At 38.2% G+C, this 22,189-nt stretch overlaps 1 protein-coding gene across 5 annotated transcripts in view; it reads left to right on the forward strand.

Moving 5' to 3' along the window:
* Positions 1-22,189, forward strand: part of UBR5 (ubiquitin protein ligase E3 component n-recognin 5) — a 136,980-nt gene that overhangs the window by 63,786 nt on the left and 51,005 nt on the right. For all 5 annotated transcript variants that reach the window (XM_070802830.1, XM_070802831.1, XM_070802833.1 and 2 more), the window contains exons 10-20: positions 5,732-5,848; positions 5,933-6,043; positions 6,657-6,811; positions 8,320-8,437; positions 12,477-12,661; positions 14,872-14,981; positions 16,110-16,222; positions 17,528-17,671; positions 17,766-17,877; positions 18,044-18,198; positions 18,492-18,689. In XM_070802830.1, the coding sequence (XP_070658931.1) occupies positions 5,732-5,848; positions 5,933-6,043; positions 6,657-6,811; positions 8,320-8,437; positions 12,477-12,661; positions 14,872-14,981; positions 16,110-16,222; positions 17,528-17,671; positions 17,766-17,877; positions 18,044-18,198; positions 18,492-18,689 (1,518 nt within the window). The remainder of the gene's footprint in view (positions 1-5,731; positions 5,849-5,932; positions 6,044-6,656; positions 6,812-8,319; positions 8,438-12,476; positions 12,662-14,871; positions 14,982-16,109; positions 16,223-17,527; positions 17,672-17,765; positions 17,878-18,043; positions 18,199-18,491; positions 18,690-22,189) is intronic.

Here is a 22,189-nt window from a genome sequence, read left to right on the forward strand (position 1 = left end):
GTCAAGAAACACCTGGAGTAACAGGCAAATTTGGCCTTGGAGTACAGAATGAAGCAGGGCAAAGGCTAATAGAGTTTTGCCAAGAGAATGCACTGGTCATAGCAAACACCCTCTTCGAGCAACACAAGAGAAAACTCTACACATGGACATCACCAGATGGTCAACACCGAAACCAGACTGATTGTATTCTTTGCAGCCAGAGATGGAGAAGCTCTATACAGTCAGCAAAAACAAGACTGGGAGCTGACTGTGGCTCAGATCGTGAACTCCTTATTGCCAAATTCAGACTGAAATTGAAGAAAGTAGGGAAAACCACTAGACCATTCAGGTATGACCTAAATCAGATCCCTTATGATTATACAGTGGAAGTGAGAAATAGATTTAAGGGACTAGATCTGATAGACAGAGTGCCTGATGAACTATGGGTGGAGGTTCTTGACATTGTACAGGAGACAGGGATCAAGACCATCCCCATGGAAAAGAAATGCAAAAAAGCAAAATGGCTGTCTGGGGAGGCCTTACAAATAGCTGTGAAAAGAAGAGACGCGAAAAGCAAAGGAGGAAAGGAAAGATATAAGCATCTGAATGCAGAGTTCCAAAGAATAGCAAGGAGAGATAAGAAAGCCTTCCTCAGCAATCAATGCAAAGAAATAGAGGAAAACAACAGAATGGGAAAGACTAGAGATCTCTTCAAGAAAATTAGAGATACCAAGGGAACATCTCATGCAAAGATGAGCTCGATAAAGGACAGAAATGGTATGGACCTCACAGAAGCAGAAGATATTAAGAAGAGATGGCAAGAATACACAGAAGAACTGTACAAAAAAGATCTTCACGACCCAGATAATCACGATGGTATGATCACTCACCTAGAGCCAGATATCCTGGAATGTAAAGTCAAGTGGGCCTTGGAAAGCATCACTACGAACAAAGCTAGTGGAGGTGATGGCATTCCAGTTGAGCTATTTCAAATCTTGAAAGATGATGCTGTGAAAGTGCTACACTCAATCTGCTAGCAAATTTGGAAAACTCAGCAGTGGCCACAGGACTGGAAAAGGTCAGTTTTCATTCCAATCCCAAAGAAAAGCAATGCCAAAGAATGCTCAAACTATCGCACAGTTGCACTCATCTCACACGCTAGTAAAGTAATGCTCAAAATTCTCCAAAAGTTTGATAAGTGTATCACAAATGTAATTTAATAATGAAGTAAGAGCAAGGGAGAAGTGATCATAAAACAGAAAAGAAGCCAGGCATACGGAGAAAATGGAAACATAGGCAGGTGAGGGGAATGAAGTGTGAATAAGGACAGTTGATCGGATTGGGCCGTGTAGCCTGTAGTTGTGTAATGTCTGTTTCAGCCATAGTGCACAGTACAGTCTGCTGTTAGAGCTGCTACTTAAGTTGGAAAACTAGTGTTTGTTGAGAACAGGAAAGTTTAAAAAAAAAAACAAAAACCAAGTTTTGTGGGGAGAAAATTAGGAGTAATAAGACCAATTTTTAAAAAACAGAAGTCAAAATTAGTAGGAGTTCAAGTTGCTATGCTTAATGACTTAAACTTTGGCCATTAGGTAATTTGTATTATATTTTTAGCATTTTTCATCCCCTTTGGGGAGAGATTGCTCATTTGGGTGATGACCTGTTTATTGTTCAGAGAATTGCAAATTTGTTGATTAGATTCAGCTTCTAAATAATTTGATTTTGTTTACAAGTAAAAAAGCTAGAAACTACCCATCTTTAAGGAAATATGCATATCCACCTTTTCCAGGTTGAAACAGGCCCTAGCTTGCACAGCAGCAGCCATTAGTATTTCATTAAAACAATAAAAACATTGTTTTCTATGATATTCTGAAGTGTGTGAGCTAAAATACTGTGCTACTGTATTTGATTGCTTTGTATTTCTCTACAAACTCATCTCAATCAGGCGAGAAACAATAGGTGATTTTTTCCATCTTCCTTTGGTTGGTGGTTTGTGCTGTCCATCCACATTTGTCCATAATGGATGTTCAGGGTCTTCAGGGGATGTTCAGGGTCTTCGGGATTCACTTACCTCAGGACTCCTGAGCTGGGGAGCCCTGGCCCATTATTGAGGGGTGCAGGCCAGTCAGTTCTGAGAGAGCCTCACACACCATACTCTTGCTATACCACGACTTGTTCAGGGTTGTACTGCTCTGCCAGGGCTTTTACTCAGAAAGTTCGAGTTGAGATGCGTTTGTTCAGTTATCAGTGTGCTCCTACCATGTGCCAGGTGCCAAGCTAGCCTGTGGGAACATAGAGGTAGATTTGTTACGGACCAGCCCACACGACTGAAGCGACTTAGCAGCAGCAGCAGCCCGTAGGGAACTCAATATGGAAGACAAACATTGACATAATATGAAATGTGTTCACAGTACCACCAATCCTAGGTTGAAGCTGGGAATCTGGTATTTAGGGGTTTAGAGTGGGGAATGACTAATACCACCTGGTATTAGATTAAGATTTGAGAGATTTGGCAAAATCTTCACAGAGGAGATGACTTTTAAGCAGCATTTTTAAAGTTAAGTGAGCGTTAACCAAGATGCAAAAGCATTCCAAGCATATCAGTATGGGCCTAGAGTCACGAAAGGACAGGGTGTGTTTGTGGAACAATGAGAAATTTGGAATTACTGCTGTGTGGTGGGAAGAAGAGAAGAGCAAGATGGAGCAAGACCAGAGGGCCCTAGATGAAGAGTTAGGATGTTGTTCTGCCAACAAAGTTCTTAGAGAAATGACAGGATGAGATTGGTGGGGTTTTGTTTTGTGTGTTTTTAAGTAGACAAGCACTATTGGTATCGGAGAAAGATAGGAATAGGAACAATTCTATGCCTATTCTTAACAGTTAAGGACTGGTAAAATTGTTTATAGAGAGGGGAATTGCAAGGATCTCAACCAAAGCAGAGGATAAGATGGTTGGATGGCCATCACCAACTCAATGGACATGAGTTTGAGTAAACTCTGGGAGTTGGTGATGGACAGGGAGGCCCTGCGTGCTGCAGTCCATGGGGTCACAAAGAGTTGGACACGACTGAGCGACTGAACAACCAAAGCAGTGACAGTGAGGACAGAGGAAGGAAAGAATCTGAGGGGAAGGTGAGACAAGGATAGCATTGGTTTGCTAATCACCATATGGTTGAGAAGAGAGAAGTTGAAGAGAGGGCTCAGACTCCTTTGTGGCTTTCCTATTACAGGGTAGGTGGGTGGGTGGAGGTCCTTCATGGAGATAGGGACTGCAAGGGGCATGCAGCTTTGGAGGTGGTGATGAATTCATTTTGGAGATGTTATGTTGCTTTTACAACATCCAGGTAGTTTAGTCTGCAGGTTAGTCTGGAGATAGGAGAATGACACGTTGAACAGCATGGTGCCCAGTCACATATAAACCTGAAGGTGGAGCATAATTTGAATAAAGGGACAAGATCAGAATCTGGGTCAGGGAGTACAAGGTGGTACAAAGGAAATGGAGAAAACAATCATGAAGATAAAAGGAAGACCAGAAGAGAGTAGTGACAGTAGTGACCTGTGAACAAGAGAGAAGGGAGGTTCTAGAGCTTGTGATGCATAGAGTCACATGGTTCAGAGTTGAAAGAGAAGATGAACTGATTGAGTAAATGCATGTGTTGGGAGAGTGTGTGATTTTCTCAGTTTTATCTCAAACTCACATCTATTGAGTCGGTGATGCCATCCAACCATCTTTATCCTTTGTAGTCCCCTTCTCCTCTTGCCTTCAGTCTTTCCTAGATCAGAATCAGGGTCTTTTCTAAGGAGTCAGCTCTTCTTGGCTTCCTCTTTTTATAGTTTTGTCTCTTTCCCCACTACCCCCACCCCACCCCCGCCTGCCCTATGCAAATTAGGGCTACCCAGGAAGGGGGTGTGTTTGTTTCACCTGAGGTTCTCACTCAGGTCCGCAGATTTTTCCTTTATTCCTTTTTCTCGGGCTTTTCCCTTTCTTTGTCTGTCTTTTAGCTATTGCCATTTTGAACTCCTTTTTCCTATTTTAACTCCCTGACACATGGAGCATTGATGTGGCTGTTGCAAGACCAAGTGTCATTGTCAGTGAAAGCCAGTGAGGTGAAATGTATGCCAAGTAATTGTTCACTTTACTGTGAGTAAGACTGAGGGGAAGACTAGTTTGGATGGTTGTTGGGGTAATAAGAGTGAGTTGCATCCACTTGTGTCTATGAGTTATCCTTAAGCAGTGGAGAGGGACACTTCTTTCTCTGAGATTGTGGGGAGGGGAGAATGGTGTTTTTTCATTAAGTATATTGGGAGATAGGGAGTCAATTGGTCCAATTCCATCATCTTTTTAACCAAGGGGTTGAGAAGGAATTATGAGGTTAGAAGTGTTAAAATTTGATGCAGTCATCCTGGAGAAAGTAGACAGTGGTTTTCAGATACCTATGGTGAAGGAAAGAGTATAATTGCTAAGTTGGAAAATTTCAAATTTGGTCTCTTCTGCATCCCTCCATAGGCGTAACAGATATGACTTGAAAGTAGAGCTGACTGGCACTGGTAGAATAAAAGATTAAAAATTAGTATTGTTTTTGTATGGCTCTGAAGTGTAACCTGTTATCAGTCTTGGCAGGCTGTAGCTGAGTCCCATAACCCATCTGAGATTGGAATTTGATAGAAACTTTAAAGATACTATTAGTTCCATGTACTCCTGAGCCAGAATTTCAAATTGAACAGAGAAGTTTTGCAGTAGCAAAAATACAACATAAAATCTGTTATTGGCAAGTTTTGCTGTGAGATTTCAGGGTAGTTTTATGACTGATCTCTCTGGCCTTAATATTAAAAAAATTTATCACTTTATCATTGATATTTATTTACACTTATTGTTTAAACTTTTGCAAATTTAATTGCATTCCAACTTATTACTTGTACATTCTTTAAGTGAGCTTTTACCTTTAAAAGCAACGCAGACACTTGTTTCAGCAGCTTGGAATGGCCTCCAGGGACGGAGTCTTCTGTTTTGATACTCGACTTTCCTAGCTTCAGTGCCTTAGTCTGTTTTTTCTTCATTTATTCAACATGTTTATCAAGTGTCTACTGTGTTCACTGTTCTAAGAATGGGGGATACAGTGGTGAAGAAGACAAAGCTTATATCTGAGTGAAATAGACTATGCATGCATGCTCAGTCGTGTCTGACTCTTTGGGACCCCATGGATTGTAACCTTCCAGGCTCCTCTGTCCATGGGATTTTCCAGGCGAGAATACTGGGATGGGTTGCCATTTCCTTCTCCAGAGGATCTTTCTGACCCAGGGTTCAAACCCACGTCTCTGGCATTCCAGGTGGATTCTTTACCACTGAGCCACCAGGGAAGCCTGAAGTAGACTATAAATGAGTAAATATAATCTGTCAAGTTGTGAAATGCTATGAACCAAAAGGACAGCAGAGTAAGGAGATGCAATATTAGAGTACTGATTTTGGAGATAGTGTGGTCAGGGAAGATCTCACTTGAGCAAACTTGATTGAGGAGAAAGAGAGTGAGTCACCTGAAAAACAGGGCAAGAGACCAGTAAGGACCAATAAGGTGGGATCCTGGCAAGAGCAGGGAGAAGGCCAGTGTGACTGGAAAAGGGTGAGTTCAGGGAGGGGACCTTGCTAAAGGGGTTTATGTGTTCACATAATCCAGATTAGATGTAGTAATTAATGTGATGTACCCAAATCATGAGGTTTGGCAGTTGTTATATTTATACTACTATATTATTTTCACTATAGGATGGAACAAAATTCATCTGTATTGGGGCTCTATATTCTGAGCTTTTGGCTGTCAGCAGTAAAGGAGAACTTTATCAGTGGAAGTGGAGTGAATCTGAGCCTTACAGAAATGCACAGGTATTTCATTATATTAAATCTTACATTAAGTAGCTCTCCAAATCAATATGCAAAATGACAATCACTTTTCTTATGCTTTCAAAGAATCCTTCCTTACATCACCCACGAGCAACATTTTTGGGGCTAACCAATGAAAAGATAGTTCTCCTGTCTGCAAATAGCATAAGAGCAACTGTAGCTACAGAAAATAACAAGGTAAGACATCCTGTGATAAACATTTCTTAAATTCTTGATTTTCTTCCTTTCCCTGCCCCCTTTCCATCTTTTCATTTCTATCTTTCTGTCTAACTTAAACCTACAAATACCAAGTGTCTTAGGCCTTAGTACTGTAATCCAGTGTATAATCTTTTCTGTTTTATCTCTATTTTATAATAGTTTTTATAATAGTTTTTATTTTATAACAGTTTCAGAGAGATCTTTCTACTTAAGGGAAGAAAAAATATTCAAGCTAAGTGCTGACAAAAGAGATACTGAAGAGCTATAATAGATAGAGGAAGTATAGCTATTATACTATCCTCAGATTATCAGTTTGACTTTAGAGTCACTAAATTCTTTTAAAAATTGTTGGAGCAGATGTTTATTTTCAATTAATGCCTTAGAACCATCTATTTCAGTACTATGTTGATTGATTTGTGTGAAGGAAGTAATTTAGTTTCTAGTCTCATTAAGAACCTTTTCCTAATTACTTGTTTTTCTTTCCTGTAGAATTCTGGTCCACAGTGTAGATATTCCTTGCCCTTGTTTTGACCACAGTCCCTTGGAAAAGATTACGTGTTTTTACTTAAGCTTGTGATATTTTATTCTTCAGGTTGCTACCTGGGTTGATGAAACTTTAAGTTCTGTGGCTTCTAAATTAGAGCACACTGCCCAGACTTACTCAGAACTTCAGGGTGAACGGATTGTTTCTTTACATTGCTGTGCCCTTTACACCTGTGCACAGCTGGAGAACAATTTATACTGGTGGTGAGTATCACAGAGGGGTATTTCTTACCATTGGAGGCTTTTATGTACATTATGGTGGTGGTTGTTCAGTCATGTCTGACTCCTTGCAGCCCTATGGACTGAAGTGCCCCAGGCTTCCCTGTCCTTCATTATCTCCCAGAGTTTGTTCAAACTCTTGTCCATTGAGTTGGTGATGTTTATGTACATAGATAGGTGCTTTAAGTAGTCAAAGCAATAGAGAAGGTCAGTTGAAAGATAATGCTTTAGACTCACAGATATAGAAAACAACTTGTGGTTATCAAAGGGGTAAGGGGGCAGGGGAGAGATAAAGTAGGAGTCTGGGATTAGCAGATTCAAACTACTATAAATAGGTAAACAACAAGCTCTTACTGAATAGCACAGGGAACTATATTCAGTATCCTATAATAAACCATAATGGTGAAGCAAAAATAGAATATGAAAAAAATATATACATACTGTATACATATTATACATACACTCTTTTTCCTGTTCTGTGTGTATGTGTAGCTGAACCACTTTGCTGTGCACCAGAAACTGATGCAACGTTGTAAATCAACTATTAAAAAAAAAGATGCTTATACAGAGGGAAATTTTCACCTTGGAGCAAAGTAACATTAAAAATAAACCTTAAGATTAAAAAAAGGTTACAAAAATAATATATACTTAGTGACTATACTTTTGAAATTTTTAAAAAGTATAAGTAGAAATAAAAATCACTTATAATCCTACAACCTGAATATAACTACTGTTAACATTTTGGGTATGTTTTATTAATCTTTTTTTGTATGTATAAATGTGTATTTTGCTTTTGCTTAATTAAAAACAGTACTTTTTATACTTTTTTCATTTAACAGTAACATAAAATAGAAATTTATTAAAGTATTTCATTGCCTGAATATTCTGTGCCTCACTTTATTCCTTTAGTTTTCAAAAGGGACTTTAAATATGTTTTCTGTTGTGTTTTAAGAAATCAGCAACTTTGCATTGGTAAAAATAACATAGGGAGATCTACTAATTAAAACAGAATTAAATTAGTTAAACTAAACAAGAAAATGTCAAATGATGAATTTCCTGTAAATTTTAATCCTTAATGATTAAATAAGGGTTAATAATAAAAGTTGGTCCAATTATATACTGTCAGACCTGTGATCAAGTTATTATTAATAAATTGCACACGTTAATATTATACTGAGGCAAAAATGTTAGAGAAGAAATAGTGGCTCAGACGGTAAAGCGTCTGCCTACAACGCGGAGACCTGGGTTTGATCCCTGGGTTGGGAAGATCCCTTGGAGAATGAAATGGCAACCCACTCCAGTACTCTTGCCTGGAAAGTCCCATGGACAGAGGAGCGTGGTAGGCTACAGTCCATGGGGTCGCAAAGAGTCGGACACGACTGAGTGACTTCACTTTCAATAACAGTAATAGTTAAATACAATGTGTGAAATTTTAGATTTGTTTAATGGCTTCTTTGCTGCTTATTTGTCCAATTTTTGCTTTTCACTTTCAGGGGTGTAGTGCCTTTTAGTCAAAGGAAAAAAATGTTAGAGAAAGCTAGAGCAAAAAACAAAAAGCCCAAATCTAGTGCTGGTATTTCTTCAATGCCGAACATCACTGTTGGTACCCAGGTAAGTGATTAGAATTAAGTCTATCTTAAGGGACATTGTTGCTCTTCAAAATCAGTTTCTTTCCCTGTAGTTAATTCCCCCATAGACAGTTTTATAAATGAATGTCATTTGAAGGACTAAGTTCCAGTGGTATGTATGTGCCACATCACTTTTTATTCAATAACTGAGTCACGTATAGATTCTGCCCTGATGTCAGTTGGTTTTCCTGTGTGGCCGGGATCCTAGATTTGCCTGATTTTAGGAATCATTCTGTACTTAACTGTATAGCCAGGAACTGCTTACCTGAAACATTCCTTCAGTTGGTTGGTGGTAGGACCCAGGCTTCATTGCGTTTAACAAACACCAGATGACTCTTAACAACCAAGCAGTTTGAAAGATTTTGCTCTCTGGTCATACTGTCAGCATGAGACAGGAGGCTTCATCAAATCCCTGTGCTTCTACTAGTTTCTGTGTTTTGATTCTGAGATGGTTTTGAAGCAGGAATCAGAGTTCCTGTTCGCGAAGCCAAAGAATGAAATCCATGAACACACAAATGCTCACAGTAGCAAGTGAATAAGATTTATTAGAGAAGAGGAAAGTACAAAGCTCTCAGCATAGACACTGAGAGGGAGGGGGTAAAGAGTCCCCCCAAAACACGGGGATTACAGCAGCTTTATATCTTTACCAGTATTAATCTGTACATTTTTGGTTGGTTCCTGTCCTTAAAATCCGTTATTTTTAATCAATCAATTTAAAGGTCCAGATGCTTAACATCTTTATGGTTTCTCTTGATCCTAGGATTAAATCACCACCCTTCTTCATGCCCACTGGATGTTTTATAATGGACCAAATGTATGGGTTTAAGATTAATGATCACCAGTTGTTTTTCCCTCAGCATATGAAACAGAAGTTAATCACTGCTGTTCCCTGGATCTGCGTGTTGATAATTTATCAGTCCAAGGACATAAATTGCTAAATCTCTTCAGTTGTGTCTGACTCTTTGTGACCCCTATGGTAGCCCACCAGACTCCTCTGTACATGGGATTCTCCAGGCAGGAATACTGGAATGGGTTGCTGTTCCCTCTTCCAGGAAATCTTCCCGACCCAGGGATCCATCGCGCCTCCCTTATGTCTCCTGCATTGCAGACAGGTTCTTTGCCACTAACACTACCTGGGAACCCAGACCAAGGATACATTCCAGGAATTGGGGACAAAGGGTATAGCTTTAGGCTAATGGAGGGAGATGTATATTGAAAACAAGGTCTCAGAGTCCTACACTGCCTAACAATTTCTACCTCAGCTTTAGGCTCATATATATCTGATGGAAGGTGATTTTTCTAGTATCCCAGTGGTTCTCAAAGTGTGATCCAAGGACTCCTGCTGCCTTCTCAGCCCTTTCAGGGGATCTGTAGAGTCCTTCTTTTTCCAGTTACCTATCTTTGTTAAGGCTGAGTTGTCTTTATATACTTTAGCTAAAGTAACATATCATGGCAAATTGAATGCAAAAAGCATACCTGGGACTCCAACTGTCTTACATTAAATTAGACATTGAGATCTACAAAAATGTAAACAATGCCACTTTTCTTGGCTAGTTTTAAAAAAAAAATTTTTTTTTTAATAAATTATGCATATTAACATGGGGTTTATTAATTTTAAGTATATACTTAAAGTTTATCAGTTTCAATTACTAACATGTTAAATACCAACTCTAACCCATATAAACAAAGCATTTTGGGGTCCTTGGAAATATTTAATGGGGTAAGATAGTCTTGATACCGAAAAAGTTTAAGAACTACTGTTATACTTCTGATTCATTAGATTTTTATAGGAATTTATCTTCAGGATAAAAGTTGATGTTTATATTATTATAGCAAGTGCTGCAATGATTGTTTAAGGACTTTAAGTCTCTTTTGTTGCATGACATGGCACTAATTCCCTCATCTAACATTTTTTTTTTCAATTCAGCTTTTTCACTAAAGATGGTATCATTTACATTACCTATTTCTTACAAAGTAATTACTAGTGTAGCTGTTTTGTCTAAAACTCAGTTTAATAATGTATTTGTTATTTTTGTTTGGGCTTCCTATTTGTGGTTGTCTTGTTCCTGCTCCTTTGTAACCTTCCAGCTAGGAAGTTTTTAGTGATGACCCATTATTTTATTTTTTGTTTAGTCTTAATTATTTATGTCAGTTGCTTCAGACAGATCTCTCACTTCTAGTAGCAACCCTTTACTTATTCAGTTCACATACTGATCTCTTACGTTTCCAAAATTCCCTATTTATTCAACTCCCGTATTAGCCAGATATCGTAGCAGATGCCTTATTAGCATGAAGGATGGCATTACTATAGACAGGGAGGAAAGAAAAAATCCTTCAAATGTGCACCGAAGGAAAGCTTTAAGCAAAATAGCTTGGTGCTAAATTGCTGGAAAAGAGCATATTCCAGTACTTTAGTGCAGAACTAAGGTTCTGTTTTAAAGTGTAGGAAGCAGGAGGATTAAGGCAGCCATGGCCACAGAATGGGGAAAGCATTCATATGTTTGCATCAGAAAGAATTGTTGACCGACTCCTCTGGTGGCTCAGATGGTAAAGCATCAGCCTGCAATGCGGGAGATCTGGGTTCAATCCCTGGGTTGGGAAGATCCCCTGGAGAAGGAAATGGCAGTCTACTCCAGTACTCTTGCCTGGAAAATCCCACGGGCGGAGGAGCCTGATAGGCTACTGTGCAAAGGGTCGCAAAGAATCGGACATGACTGAGCGGCTTCACTTCTGAGTTTGCAGCAGCATCTGCATTCACAGATTCTAACTGTTGAGAGTAGTATATTTAGCAAATACTCCTTGCATGTTTGTTGTGTACTGGATACATACCTCCTTGTCTTTAAGGTGCATTTATTTTTTTTCTAAGATATTAATAACTTATTCTCTAATATAGTTTGCCATATTTCTTTTATAATTATAGCCTTCTTATTGATCCTCTTTCAGGATTTAAGCTTTCACTGGCATTTTTTGAAAATTTATGGATGAAACCTCTCTTTTAAGTCAAGCTAAGCATACCCTTTCAAGAAGTTGTCTCTTAACTACTCATTCTATGCCACAGAACTGTATTTAACGACAGAACTTTTACTCTTTGTCAGTATTTCCAGTTCTGTACTCCTGTGTGTTACCTTCTTCTGTATGACTTATATTTAATTATAACTCCCACCCCCAAAATCTTTATGTATGCCACTGTCAAGTATAAGGTAATCATTAGTTATTGAATGACTGAACAGAATGTCAGTAAGTTTTGGGCTACTTTAGAAATCAAAAGAGATTTCCAGAAATAATGTTCATATCACAGTAGTAGCTTTTGTTGGTGCATTTGGCAGGGCCACGTTACAAGTTAATTGGTTTTAGAGTATGACCTGGGGGTGCTCCCTGGCAATAAGAATTTATAGGTTTTTCACTCTTGAATACAGTTAACTTCTAACACTAATGTCTACATATTCTGTTTTTTTAATGTAAGAGAAAACTTACATTAGTTAAAATTCTAGCTTATAGAAAACAGTCTTCTGAGGGAAACAAATACCTGTAGAGATGAAGTTTATGGAGCCTATATATAGCATCATGAATTAAGGGAGAAAATAATTGCAAATTATAAGAAACAAAAAAAAATAATTGTTTTGTTTACATTTTGCTTATAATAACCTTTGTAGTTTCTTCTGTGCTGTTTCTTTTCTATGTCCTTGTAGCAGAATGGTCAGGGTATTTGCTGCGTGAAATACCAGTTCAGTTCAGTCACTCAGTCGTGTCTGATTCTTTGTGACCCCATGGACTGCAGCACACCAGGCTTCCCTGTCCATGACCACTCCCAGAGCTTGCTCAAACTCATGTCCATCGAGTCGGTGACCAGCCATTTCATCCTTTCCTCCTGCCTTCACTCTTTCTCAGTATCAGGGTATTTTAGTTTGTTTTTAGCAAGTGTGCTAAAATTATTCCTGCTCTTTGATTTTGGGAACACATAACTCTTCTAGTTTGTTTAAAAATTATGTCATTCTGATGGTGATTTTTCTTTTGTTTGCTAGGTATGCTTAAGAAATAATCCTCTCTATCATGCTGGAGCAGTTGCATTTTCAATTAGTGCTGGGATTCCTAAAGTTGGTGTCTTAATGGAGTCGGTTTGGAATATGAATGATAGCTGTAGATTTCAACTTAGATCTCCTGAGAGCTTGAAAAGCATGGACAAAGCTAGCAAAACTACTGAAGCTAAGTAAGTACTATGTCTTAACTAATCTTGATTTTTCTAGTTTGCTCTGTATATGAAGGAGGATAATCAAGGGAGACTTAGGAGAGCTATATGGTGACTTATAAAAGTGTTAACATGTGGGGTCTTGTTAAGATCCCCATGAGTTTTGACAGGAACTGGTAAAATTTACTATTTGCAGTTTCGTTAATATTTGTATATTAGTTATTCTTAATGTTTAGTGGCCAGAAGGGCCAATATAGAGTTCTCTCTTAATGTCTGTGTTTGGTCATAGAGTGTGTCCTTCGAAGGTGGTATATAGCAGTGACAATGTGTTCAGCCTTACTGTCTTAGGCAGACTTTTGCCTACTCTCTTCTTGTATAATCATGTTAATCACCTAACATCTTGCCTGCATCTTGATCACTGGAAGGGTTTTATAGGTTAATGTACTGGGGAGGGAAATTCTATAAAGGATTTTTGTGAATTTTGGGGTGGGGGATAATGTGAACAGAAATAGCACTGAATTATATAAAACCTACATTCTGGAGCTAGCTTACTATTTGGGAGCCATGTACAGATCTTAACACCTGTACTTTTAGAAGCATCTACTCATCTTTAAAAATACTGTGTATTATAATTTGGCTGTTTGGTACTTGAGCTTTAATAAAGTTTCAAAATAGCTTTTTTCTTAATTTTATAAAAATACATGAACATTATAGAAATATGGAAAAGTAACATATCACATTGTAGAAATAACATTTTAAATATTTTGATGTACTCTTTTTCTAAATGTATACAAGCAGTTGAAAAGAAATGATTGGGACTGTACTACACAAAAACCCTGTACTACAGGGTTTTTATATTTCTGTAACTTTTTAGTTCAAATGAATACAATGATTATACAAGGATTACTGCTAAGTTTAAAAATATTCTTTTGTAATTCATGCCCAATTAAGATATTTTGCTTTGCTTTGTGCTTTAGACTGTCTTGTTTTTAAAAATAGATTTATAGATTTTCCCTCTGCTTATATTGATTTTTTTTTTAAGTCTTAAAAATAGCATTTATGAAACTTTGTAAAGGGTATTTGAAATCTTTTTGATATGCATAAAATGAAATTAAAATAGGTTGTTGTATTTATATTTTGTGATTTATTAAGATTTTCAAAATCTTCCTTGAAATTTGCCATCTATATTAATATACTTAGTAAAAGAGCTAAGGTGAAATTAAATGTTGAGACGATAATCATTTTCATGTCAATAGCCTCTTCTAGTCATGGAAATGTGTTGACTTTAAGCGTGCTGGTGATGAGTCAGTGCTGGCTGGCTTCCACCGTCACAAGATGTGCAGAGCAGCCATGAGTATCCACGTATGCTTGTACGGCACATGTTGCTAAGATGCTTGTGAACATAACACTGTTTTTCCCTGGACTATTTTTTTTAAACTCAGGTGAAATTCCTGACAGGAAAAATAGCAGATGAGAGAATTAAGATGATGGCCCTGATTATAATACATACTAGAATGATCTGTATATGACAAATTTCTGAGTAATACATGACTTTTCTGTGTAAAAATTGACTTCTGCCATTTAATGAATAAAAATGTTTTTTTTTTTTTTTATCATCTGTAGTTGCTGTAGTTATCTTCTCAAGTATAGCATTAATGAAATAACTGAAGGAAGAGGGATAGTTTATTAATACTATAGTTTTCCATTTCAGTTACAGCAGGTGGTTATTCTTGAACTGTCTGGTGTTTAACAAACTTTTATAAACCACTGCAAGTAGAGTTTTTCTTTTGAAATCTAGGAAATTAATGATCTGGAGGACTTTTTATTTATTTGCCTTTACCATCTTTTCAGTTAAACTGCTGTATGCAAGTCAGGGTTCAGTAAAGTGTGAAACTTGTTTGCTCAAGAGGCTTATGATACAGCTATGTAGACAAATTGAGTGTAGCTTCTGTTGTTATTCCTAGATAGGGCTTATCTGAATCATTGTTCCAAGTTGTTGATAGCTTCACACAGTGTATTTCTTTCCTGCTTTAAAACATTATTTAAAATTTGAGATGTGCACTGTGTATCTTTTTTAGTACCTTGCATTCTAAAGAATAATACAGTTTGTACGAGTTTTTACTATTTCATTCCCTTTTGAGAATAAACTTGAGTCTTATTATATAAGCCATTTGTAAGTTCCTAATGTTTTATTTTCCTAATTATAAAGAGAATGTTGTTTCTAACTGCAGGCCTGAAAGTAAGCAGGAACCAGTGAAAACAGAAATGGGTCCCCCACCATCTCCAGCATCTACATGCAGTGATGCATCTTCCATTGCCAGCAGTGCATCAATGCCATATAGTAAGTTTTATGTGTAGTATACATTGGTCAAAATAGGTGCCAGGCACACAGCTGTGTAGCTGTGTTCAGTTTGTGTTTCTGATTGGAGACAGCTCAGACTATTTTTAGTATAAATCTTTTAGTTTAAATTGTGCTCCTGCTAGTTTGATTTTTTAAAATATGCATATTTATTTATTTACTGAACTACAAGGCTTATGGGGCTTGTAGGATTTTAGTTCACTGACCAGGAATCAAACCTGTGCCCTCTGCAGTGGAAACTCAGAGTCCTAACCAATGGATCACTAGGGAAGTCCAGTGGTCTTATTTAAATGTAAAAACAATAGTTATAGTGTCGAATATTCATATTTTTGAGAGTTATAATTTTCCACAGTATATAAAATGCACTGCAGTAATAGAAGGAAGTAACGGCCACTCTCTAGAATATCTGCCTATCTTTGTTGAAACTGTTATTGTAAATTGGTTATGGCCTGGTCACAACTTTTTTTGCTCAGAATTTGTAGAATTTGCAAACTGAGGTTTGCTACTGCACCTTGGATATAAAGAATTTTTTTTTTTTTTTTTAAAGCTTTCCAAAATGTATTTTTTAGTTGTGGTTGCTTCATACTTGAAATTGAAAGTTAATAGTCATTTTAATAGTCTTGTGTTAATTTTAAGGAAGCCCAACATATCTTCCTTTTTTAAACCTTGGTCCCATAGCCCTACTTTTGAGGGTCCAAAACAAGTGTTAAGTTTTTAAATTTTTTGCAGTTGTTTACTATGTGTTCGGAGAAGTCAGTGGCACCCCACTCCAGTACTCTTGCCTGGAGAATCCCAGGGATGGAGGAGCCTGGTGGGCTGCTGTCCATGGGGTCGCACAGAGTTGGACATGACTGAAGCGACTTAGCAGCAGCAGCAACTATGTGTTAATATCGTTAAGCATTAATGAAATTTTTTTTTTTAACCATGAGTTCACCTAAGTGAAAGTTAGTCACGAAGCCTGAATTCAGAAGGCAGTAGTTTGTGAAATATGTTCAGATATCTCTAATATGTATCCCTTTACAAATGATCTTTTTTCATATATTTAGATAAAATCTATAAAGTCTCTTTCACATTTTCTTTTTGGTACTTACCATTTTGTTGTTGTCTAAGAACGACGACGGTCCACCCCCGCCCCCAAAGAAGAGGAAAAGGTGAACGAAGAGCAGTGGTCTCTTCGGGAAGTCGTTTTTGTGGAAGATGTTAAGAATGTTCCTGTGGGCAAGGTTTGTTCCGAATATCTAAGAATTAATCACTAAGTGAACTCTAGTGGTATCGATTATCAAGGAGTCTGTGGTTGGTGAGTGCTCATCAGCCCTGTCCTCCAGGCTGCCTTGTCTGTCACCTCTGATCTCTTGGGCCCCATCCTCCCACCTGATGCACTGTCTTTGTCCTGGACAGAGGAACTGATGATGCTGCTGCCTGTCCTTGAGCGTTCATGGTGATAGGCTGCTTTTTAAAAAATGTTATTTTGAAATAATTTTAGATTTACAGAAAAATTGAAGATAACATTTTTTGGTACAGTGTATCCTTTGGGACTAATAATACACCATTTTCATGGAGTTGATCTTTCATAACATTTATAAATCTTACTACTATCTTTAAGCTTCCACTTTCTCTTCTGTTCTTCCTAGAGTGAGGGTCTCGCTCTCTGAGAAACCGAATGGATAGAGTTCATCAGCTGGAATGTTATTAACTTCACCTTTATCTTCACACATTCTTAATACAAAATGGGATGATAGCTATAGAGTATCTGCAGTGTACATCTTTTCCGGATGGCGTTTTACTTTCTTTAATGTGATGGTCTTTCCTTTATACTTAAAGGACCGATAACTTATGTCCTGCCATTTACAAAGGCCTTTCTCATGTACTATTCCATTTGGTTTCTTTAATAGAACTCTAGTTTATGGGCACCTTTTTTTTCCTCTAAGAAGAGCCCACTGGCTTAAAAGAAGTAAGTAACAAAAGTGGGACTCAGGTATTCTGATTTCAAGTGCTGTGCTCGGCTTTGTGTGCATTGCTCACTCTTATGGTGTCCATTGTGGTAGCTACTGGCCAGGTATATGTAGCAAATTAAACTTACTAAAATTAGTAACATTTAAAAAGTCAGTCTCCAGTCACATCAGCTCCATGTGCTCAGTAGCCACTTCTGGCTAATGGCTGTCATGTTGGACAGCATGGATGTAGAGTGTTAGACCATCATCATAGAAGTTCTTTTGCACAGTGGAGTTCTAAACTAATAACGAGGGAGGGTAGGAGGAATTTGTGGATTGTGCTTGATTGCTAAACATCCACACGCTAATCACTGGTTGTGTGGGTCAGTTTTCCTACAGAAAATATGTCTTGGATATAGACATCAACGATAAATTTGTTGAGTGTGTTCAGATTAATTTTATAACTTTATGATCATTGAAGAAATATACTCATAAGGAATTTAATGCCTTCAGTGTTAAATTTACTCAATAATATAACTTGCATATTGATTTCATATGAGTTAGTGTTAACATTTATCATATCTACCTGTATTCTAGGTGCTAAAAGTGGATGGAGCCTATGTTGCTGTAAAATTTCCAGGAACATCCAGCAATACCAACTGTCAGAGCAACTCTGGTTCAGATGCTGACCCTTCTTCTCTCCTGCAGGATTGTAGGTTACTTAGAATTGATGAACTGCAGGTAAGTATGAAGGAGTCACCCACTCACCAGTTGAATGTTGGGACCTTGAGCATATTACAGATTTGAGAGCAAAATTCATTTTTGTGTCACACAGGTTGTCAAAACTGGTGGAACACCAAAAGTTCCTGACTGCTTCCAGAGAACTCCTAAGAAGCTTTGTATACCTGAGAAGACGGAAATATTAGCAGTGAATGTGGATTCCAAAGGTAAAGGTTTTGTAACTTTTCCAACTGGCGTACTCTATAAAGTGTAACAGTATGGAATGAAATGTGTCTGTATTTGAAATGTGACTGGGGATATATAATTTGGTGGGTACTTGCATTTACTAAAGATGTGTAACAAATTTTTTTTAACATCCGTGTATTTCTGAAGGTGTCCATGCTGTTTTGAAGACTGGAAATTGGGTACGGTACTGCATCTTTGATCTTGCCACAGGAAAAGCCGAACAGGAGAATAATTTCCCTACAAGCAGCATTGCTTTCCTTGGTCAGAACGAGAGGAATGTAGCTATTTTCACTGCTGGACAGGTATAGAGGCTTATTTTTGTTTTTGAAAATGTATATGACAACATCAGCTTTTTTGTGAAGCTGAGTTTGGTTCTAGTTTGCTTGTTATTAAACTAGAAGAATTTAGAAGAATTAGAAGAACTAGAAGAATTAAACAGAAGAATTTAGAATACTCAGCACATTTTTAATATTAAGTTTCTGTTTGGTCACTGTTACAAGCATATGTAAAATGTAATTTAAAAATAAATACACCTCTTGTAAAAATCAGACATGTATTTGATTGGGAGCCAAACTTGATTTCCCCTCTCTTATAGGAGTCTCCTATTATTCTTCGAGATGGAAATGGTACTATCTACCCAATGGCCAAAGATTGCATGGGAGGAATAAGGGATCCCGATTGGCTTGATCTTCCACCTATTAGTAGTCTTGGAATGGGTGTACATTCTTTAATAAATCTTCCTGCCAATTCAACAATCAAAAAGAAAGCTGCTATTATCATCATGGCTGTAGAGGTAATCTGGTTTTTTAAACTACTTAGCATTTCAATTGAGAAGACCCTGCTGGAGTCTAGGGAGACAGTTTTCAGTAGAGTATTTATTGCCCCTTCCCTATAGGAGCTAAGAGTATATTAGGATAAGAGAGAGGAGTATGCCGTTGGTCACAGTGTGATACAAGTGTTGGTAAGGCATGGACAAAGGTGTAGAAGCACAGAAGGGAGGGGTTAAATTAGACTGTGACTGGAGAGGCTTCTCTGAGGAGGTGTTGCCCAGACATAATTTGAAATAGTCAGGTAGGTGTTTCTTAGACACAGGATAAAGGTAGGAGGTGTTATCCCAGGCATGAAGAGTAGCCTTTGTGAATCTCAGTAATATATTGGGAGAACTTATACATTCTTTTGATTCTTTAAAACTAGAAGATAGGGCTCATATGGATCTATGAGTGGCAACTGATAAGGCAGGGAAAGGGATTGGGGTGCCTTGTGTATTAATCTACAGGACCTGAACATTCCCCTGAAAGCTAGGAGGAGAGGGTTTTAAGCTGCTGTATTTTTTTGTTTTTGTTTTTAAAGAAGATGAGCAGTGGATGGAAAAGCAGCAGAAGTTTAGAGACCAGATAAAAAAGCTAATGTAATTATTCATGTTAGAAACAAAGTAAGCTTGAAGTCTTGGAAATGAGGAGGGGATGGACTTAAGAGATCTTAAGGAAGTAGAAGCTTTGAAGCTTGATGACAGGATGGCAGCAATAACGAAAGGAAGGGGTTATTAAAGCTTTGATTTAGGTGTGGTTGATGGGGAGATGAGAAATAGGAGAAACAAATGGGGTAAGGCGAGATGAGTTTAGTTTTGAACACACTGTGGTTGAGATGTTTTTATTTGTTAGATGTGGAGGCAACACTGCTCTGAGTTATTGGAGCAATTTGAGCAGAGATTGACCTGATTTGCCTAACATTTTCAGAATACCACTGCTGACATGCTGAGAATACATGGGGGATAGTTTGGAAGTAAGGAGGCCAGTTAGGTGGAAGGTGCTGTTGGCTTGGCCCAGGAAGTGGAATGATGAGTGACTTGACTCTAGATATACTAGAAATGTTTTAAAGTAGATCCAACAGGATTTACTTATGGCCAAATACAGGGTGTCTCTTAGAGGAAGTAAGAGGGAGAACGGTTTTGAAGAATGATGTTGCCATTTATTGAGATGAGGACACTAAGGATGAATGAAGCAGGTTCAGGAGGGTAACATCAAGTTTGTTTAAGTTTCTTTTGTTTTTGGCTGCACTGGGTCCTTGTTGTGGCACAGAAGCTTTCTTGAGCTGTGAAGCTCGGGCTTAGTTTTCCCACAGTATGTGGGATCTTAGTTTCCCAATCAGGATGGAATCTGCAGATTCTTATCCACTAAACCACCACGGAAGTCTCTAAGTTTTGTATTAGATTATCTAAGAGGAGTTAGTGAAGAGAGAGTTGGGTGTGAAAGTTGGAAGACCAGAAGAGAGAGGACCAAACTGGAGAAGTGTATTTAGGAGCTGTCTGGATATCTGTGATATTTAAAGGAATTAAATGGCATGAGATTACTCAAGTCTTGGAGAAGGAAAAACCTAAGGACTTAGCCATTGGAGTAGTCTCAGCATTTAAATGCCAAGAGATAAAGAGGAACCTGTATAAAGGGACTGAGAAGGAGTTGGAGGAAAACTAGAATGAGTGTTGTCTTGGAAGCTAAGCCAAGAGCATGTGTCAAGCAGGATGTGTTGTTTCAAGTGCATCATGTGGTGCTGTAGGCCAGTGAGCCTTCACATCCTTTAAAAATTCTTGATTTGTTGCCAACATTCCAAGTCACAGGATTTATATTTAAAATTCAGATTTTCAGTTGCTCTTAAAAAATTAGAAGACCTGATGACATTGGGCCATCACAGAACATTAATCTGCTCCTTTCAGGGGGCTATGCATGGTCTCTCCAGTTCATTGCAGAGAATGTTTAAAATTTGTTGCTGTGCATTCAGTGTCAGTCACCATTTATTACGTGGTTTATGTTACCTTGTTTTTTCAGCCAGCTTCCTCCATTCATTTTATACTATTCCAAGTGCTTCTGTAGACCTAATAATTCTATGAACCCTGCACTTTGTCAGCGTCTCAATGGTAAAGATAAAACGTGCCGTCATCCTAGGGGTAGGGATGAAGCGTGTCATCATTTATCTTTGTACCTCATTTACCAGGACTTGATGCACAGTAGACATGCAAGAAATTTTTGCCAAACTCTGTGTCTTGTTGGACTTCCCAGGTAACTCAGGTAAAGAACCCATGTGCCAGTGCAGGAAACACAGGAGACGTGGGTTTTATCCCTGAGTTGAGAAGGAAATGGAGGAGGAAATGGCATCCACTCCAGTATTCTTGCCTGGAAAATCCCATGGACAGAGGAGCCTGGCAGATTATAGTCCATGGGTTTGTAAAAGAGTCACACACGACTGAGCATGCACACATGCTGCCTTTTGTTATAAGAATAAGTGACAGCATATAGTGATGCAGAAAAAACTGTCTTGCTCAGACATAGTAAGTGAGGTATTGATACTGTCAGCATAATGGCCACTGCATGGTCTAGCAGGTTGGAGATGAGAGCTCCTATAGAGTAGCTGCTTCCAACCAGACGACCGATTTGTTTGAAAACATTCGATATCACAGCCATGTGCAGCAAAATATCTTAATTTTAGTTATTTCAGAATGTACTGTGCTTTTTATTCTTTGGAGAGGTTTTGACATACTCTCTCAGTGTATTGATTAATGCGTGTTTGCCACTAGATTTTGACAAGTTTAGTCCTTTGTGGCCCACCTCATGTTCTTAAACTGGAGTTTGTAATTTATGGGGTCCCTTCAGAGCTGTAGTCAGTCCCACACTCCAAATGGCGTGTCTCACATGTGTCACATACTAAAAACAGTTTTTTTGGTAATTTGTAAAGAGGTGGTAAGTTCAGAAGCATCTCTCTTCTTTCCTTTGTATTTCCATATATTCTTTTCCCACCTGCTTTCCTCTAGTTCTTAATTTTAGTTAAACAAATTTTCTTATTTTCCGTAACCTAAGGCTTCACATTCAGTCCAGTAAGTACCCTATAACTATAATTTACATGGTGAAAAAATACATTTCAACTCTTTGATATATTAATGCTGTGTCTTGGTTTGTTTAGGCTGCTAAGGTCGGAGTGACTTAAACAACTGAAATTTGCTTTTCATAGTTCAGGAAGGTGGGAAGTTCAGAATCAAGGCATGGGCGGATTTGGGGTCTGATGTGTTCTTTCCTGGTTCATGGATGGCCATGTGTCCTCACACAGTGCAAGAGGGGAGCTCTGGTCTCTTCAGGCCCCTTTAAGGTCACTGATCACCTTCATGAAGGCTCCATTCTCACGACCTAATCACTCTCCAAAGGCACTACCTCCAGATACCATCACCTTGGGGATTATTAGGCTTCAGCATGAAGTGGGAGGGAACAGATACTCAGTACCTAGCATGCTGTTTCTCAGGTAGAAAAT

This window comes from Bos indicus, chromosome 14 (genome assembly GCF_029378745.1).
Source record: "Bos indicus isolate NIAB-ARS_2022 breed Sahiwal x Tharparkar chromosome 14, NIAB-ARS_B.indTharparkar_mat_pri_1.0, whole genome shotgun sequence".
Classification (NCBI taxonomy): domain Eukaryota; kingdom Metazoa; phylum Chordata; class Mammalia; order Artiodactyla; family Bovidae; genus Bos; species Bos indicus.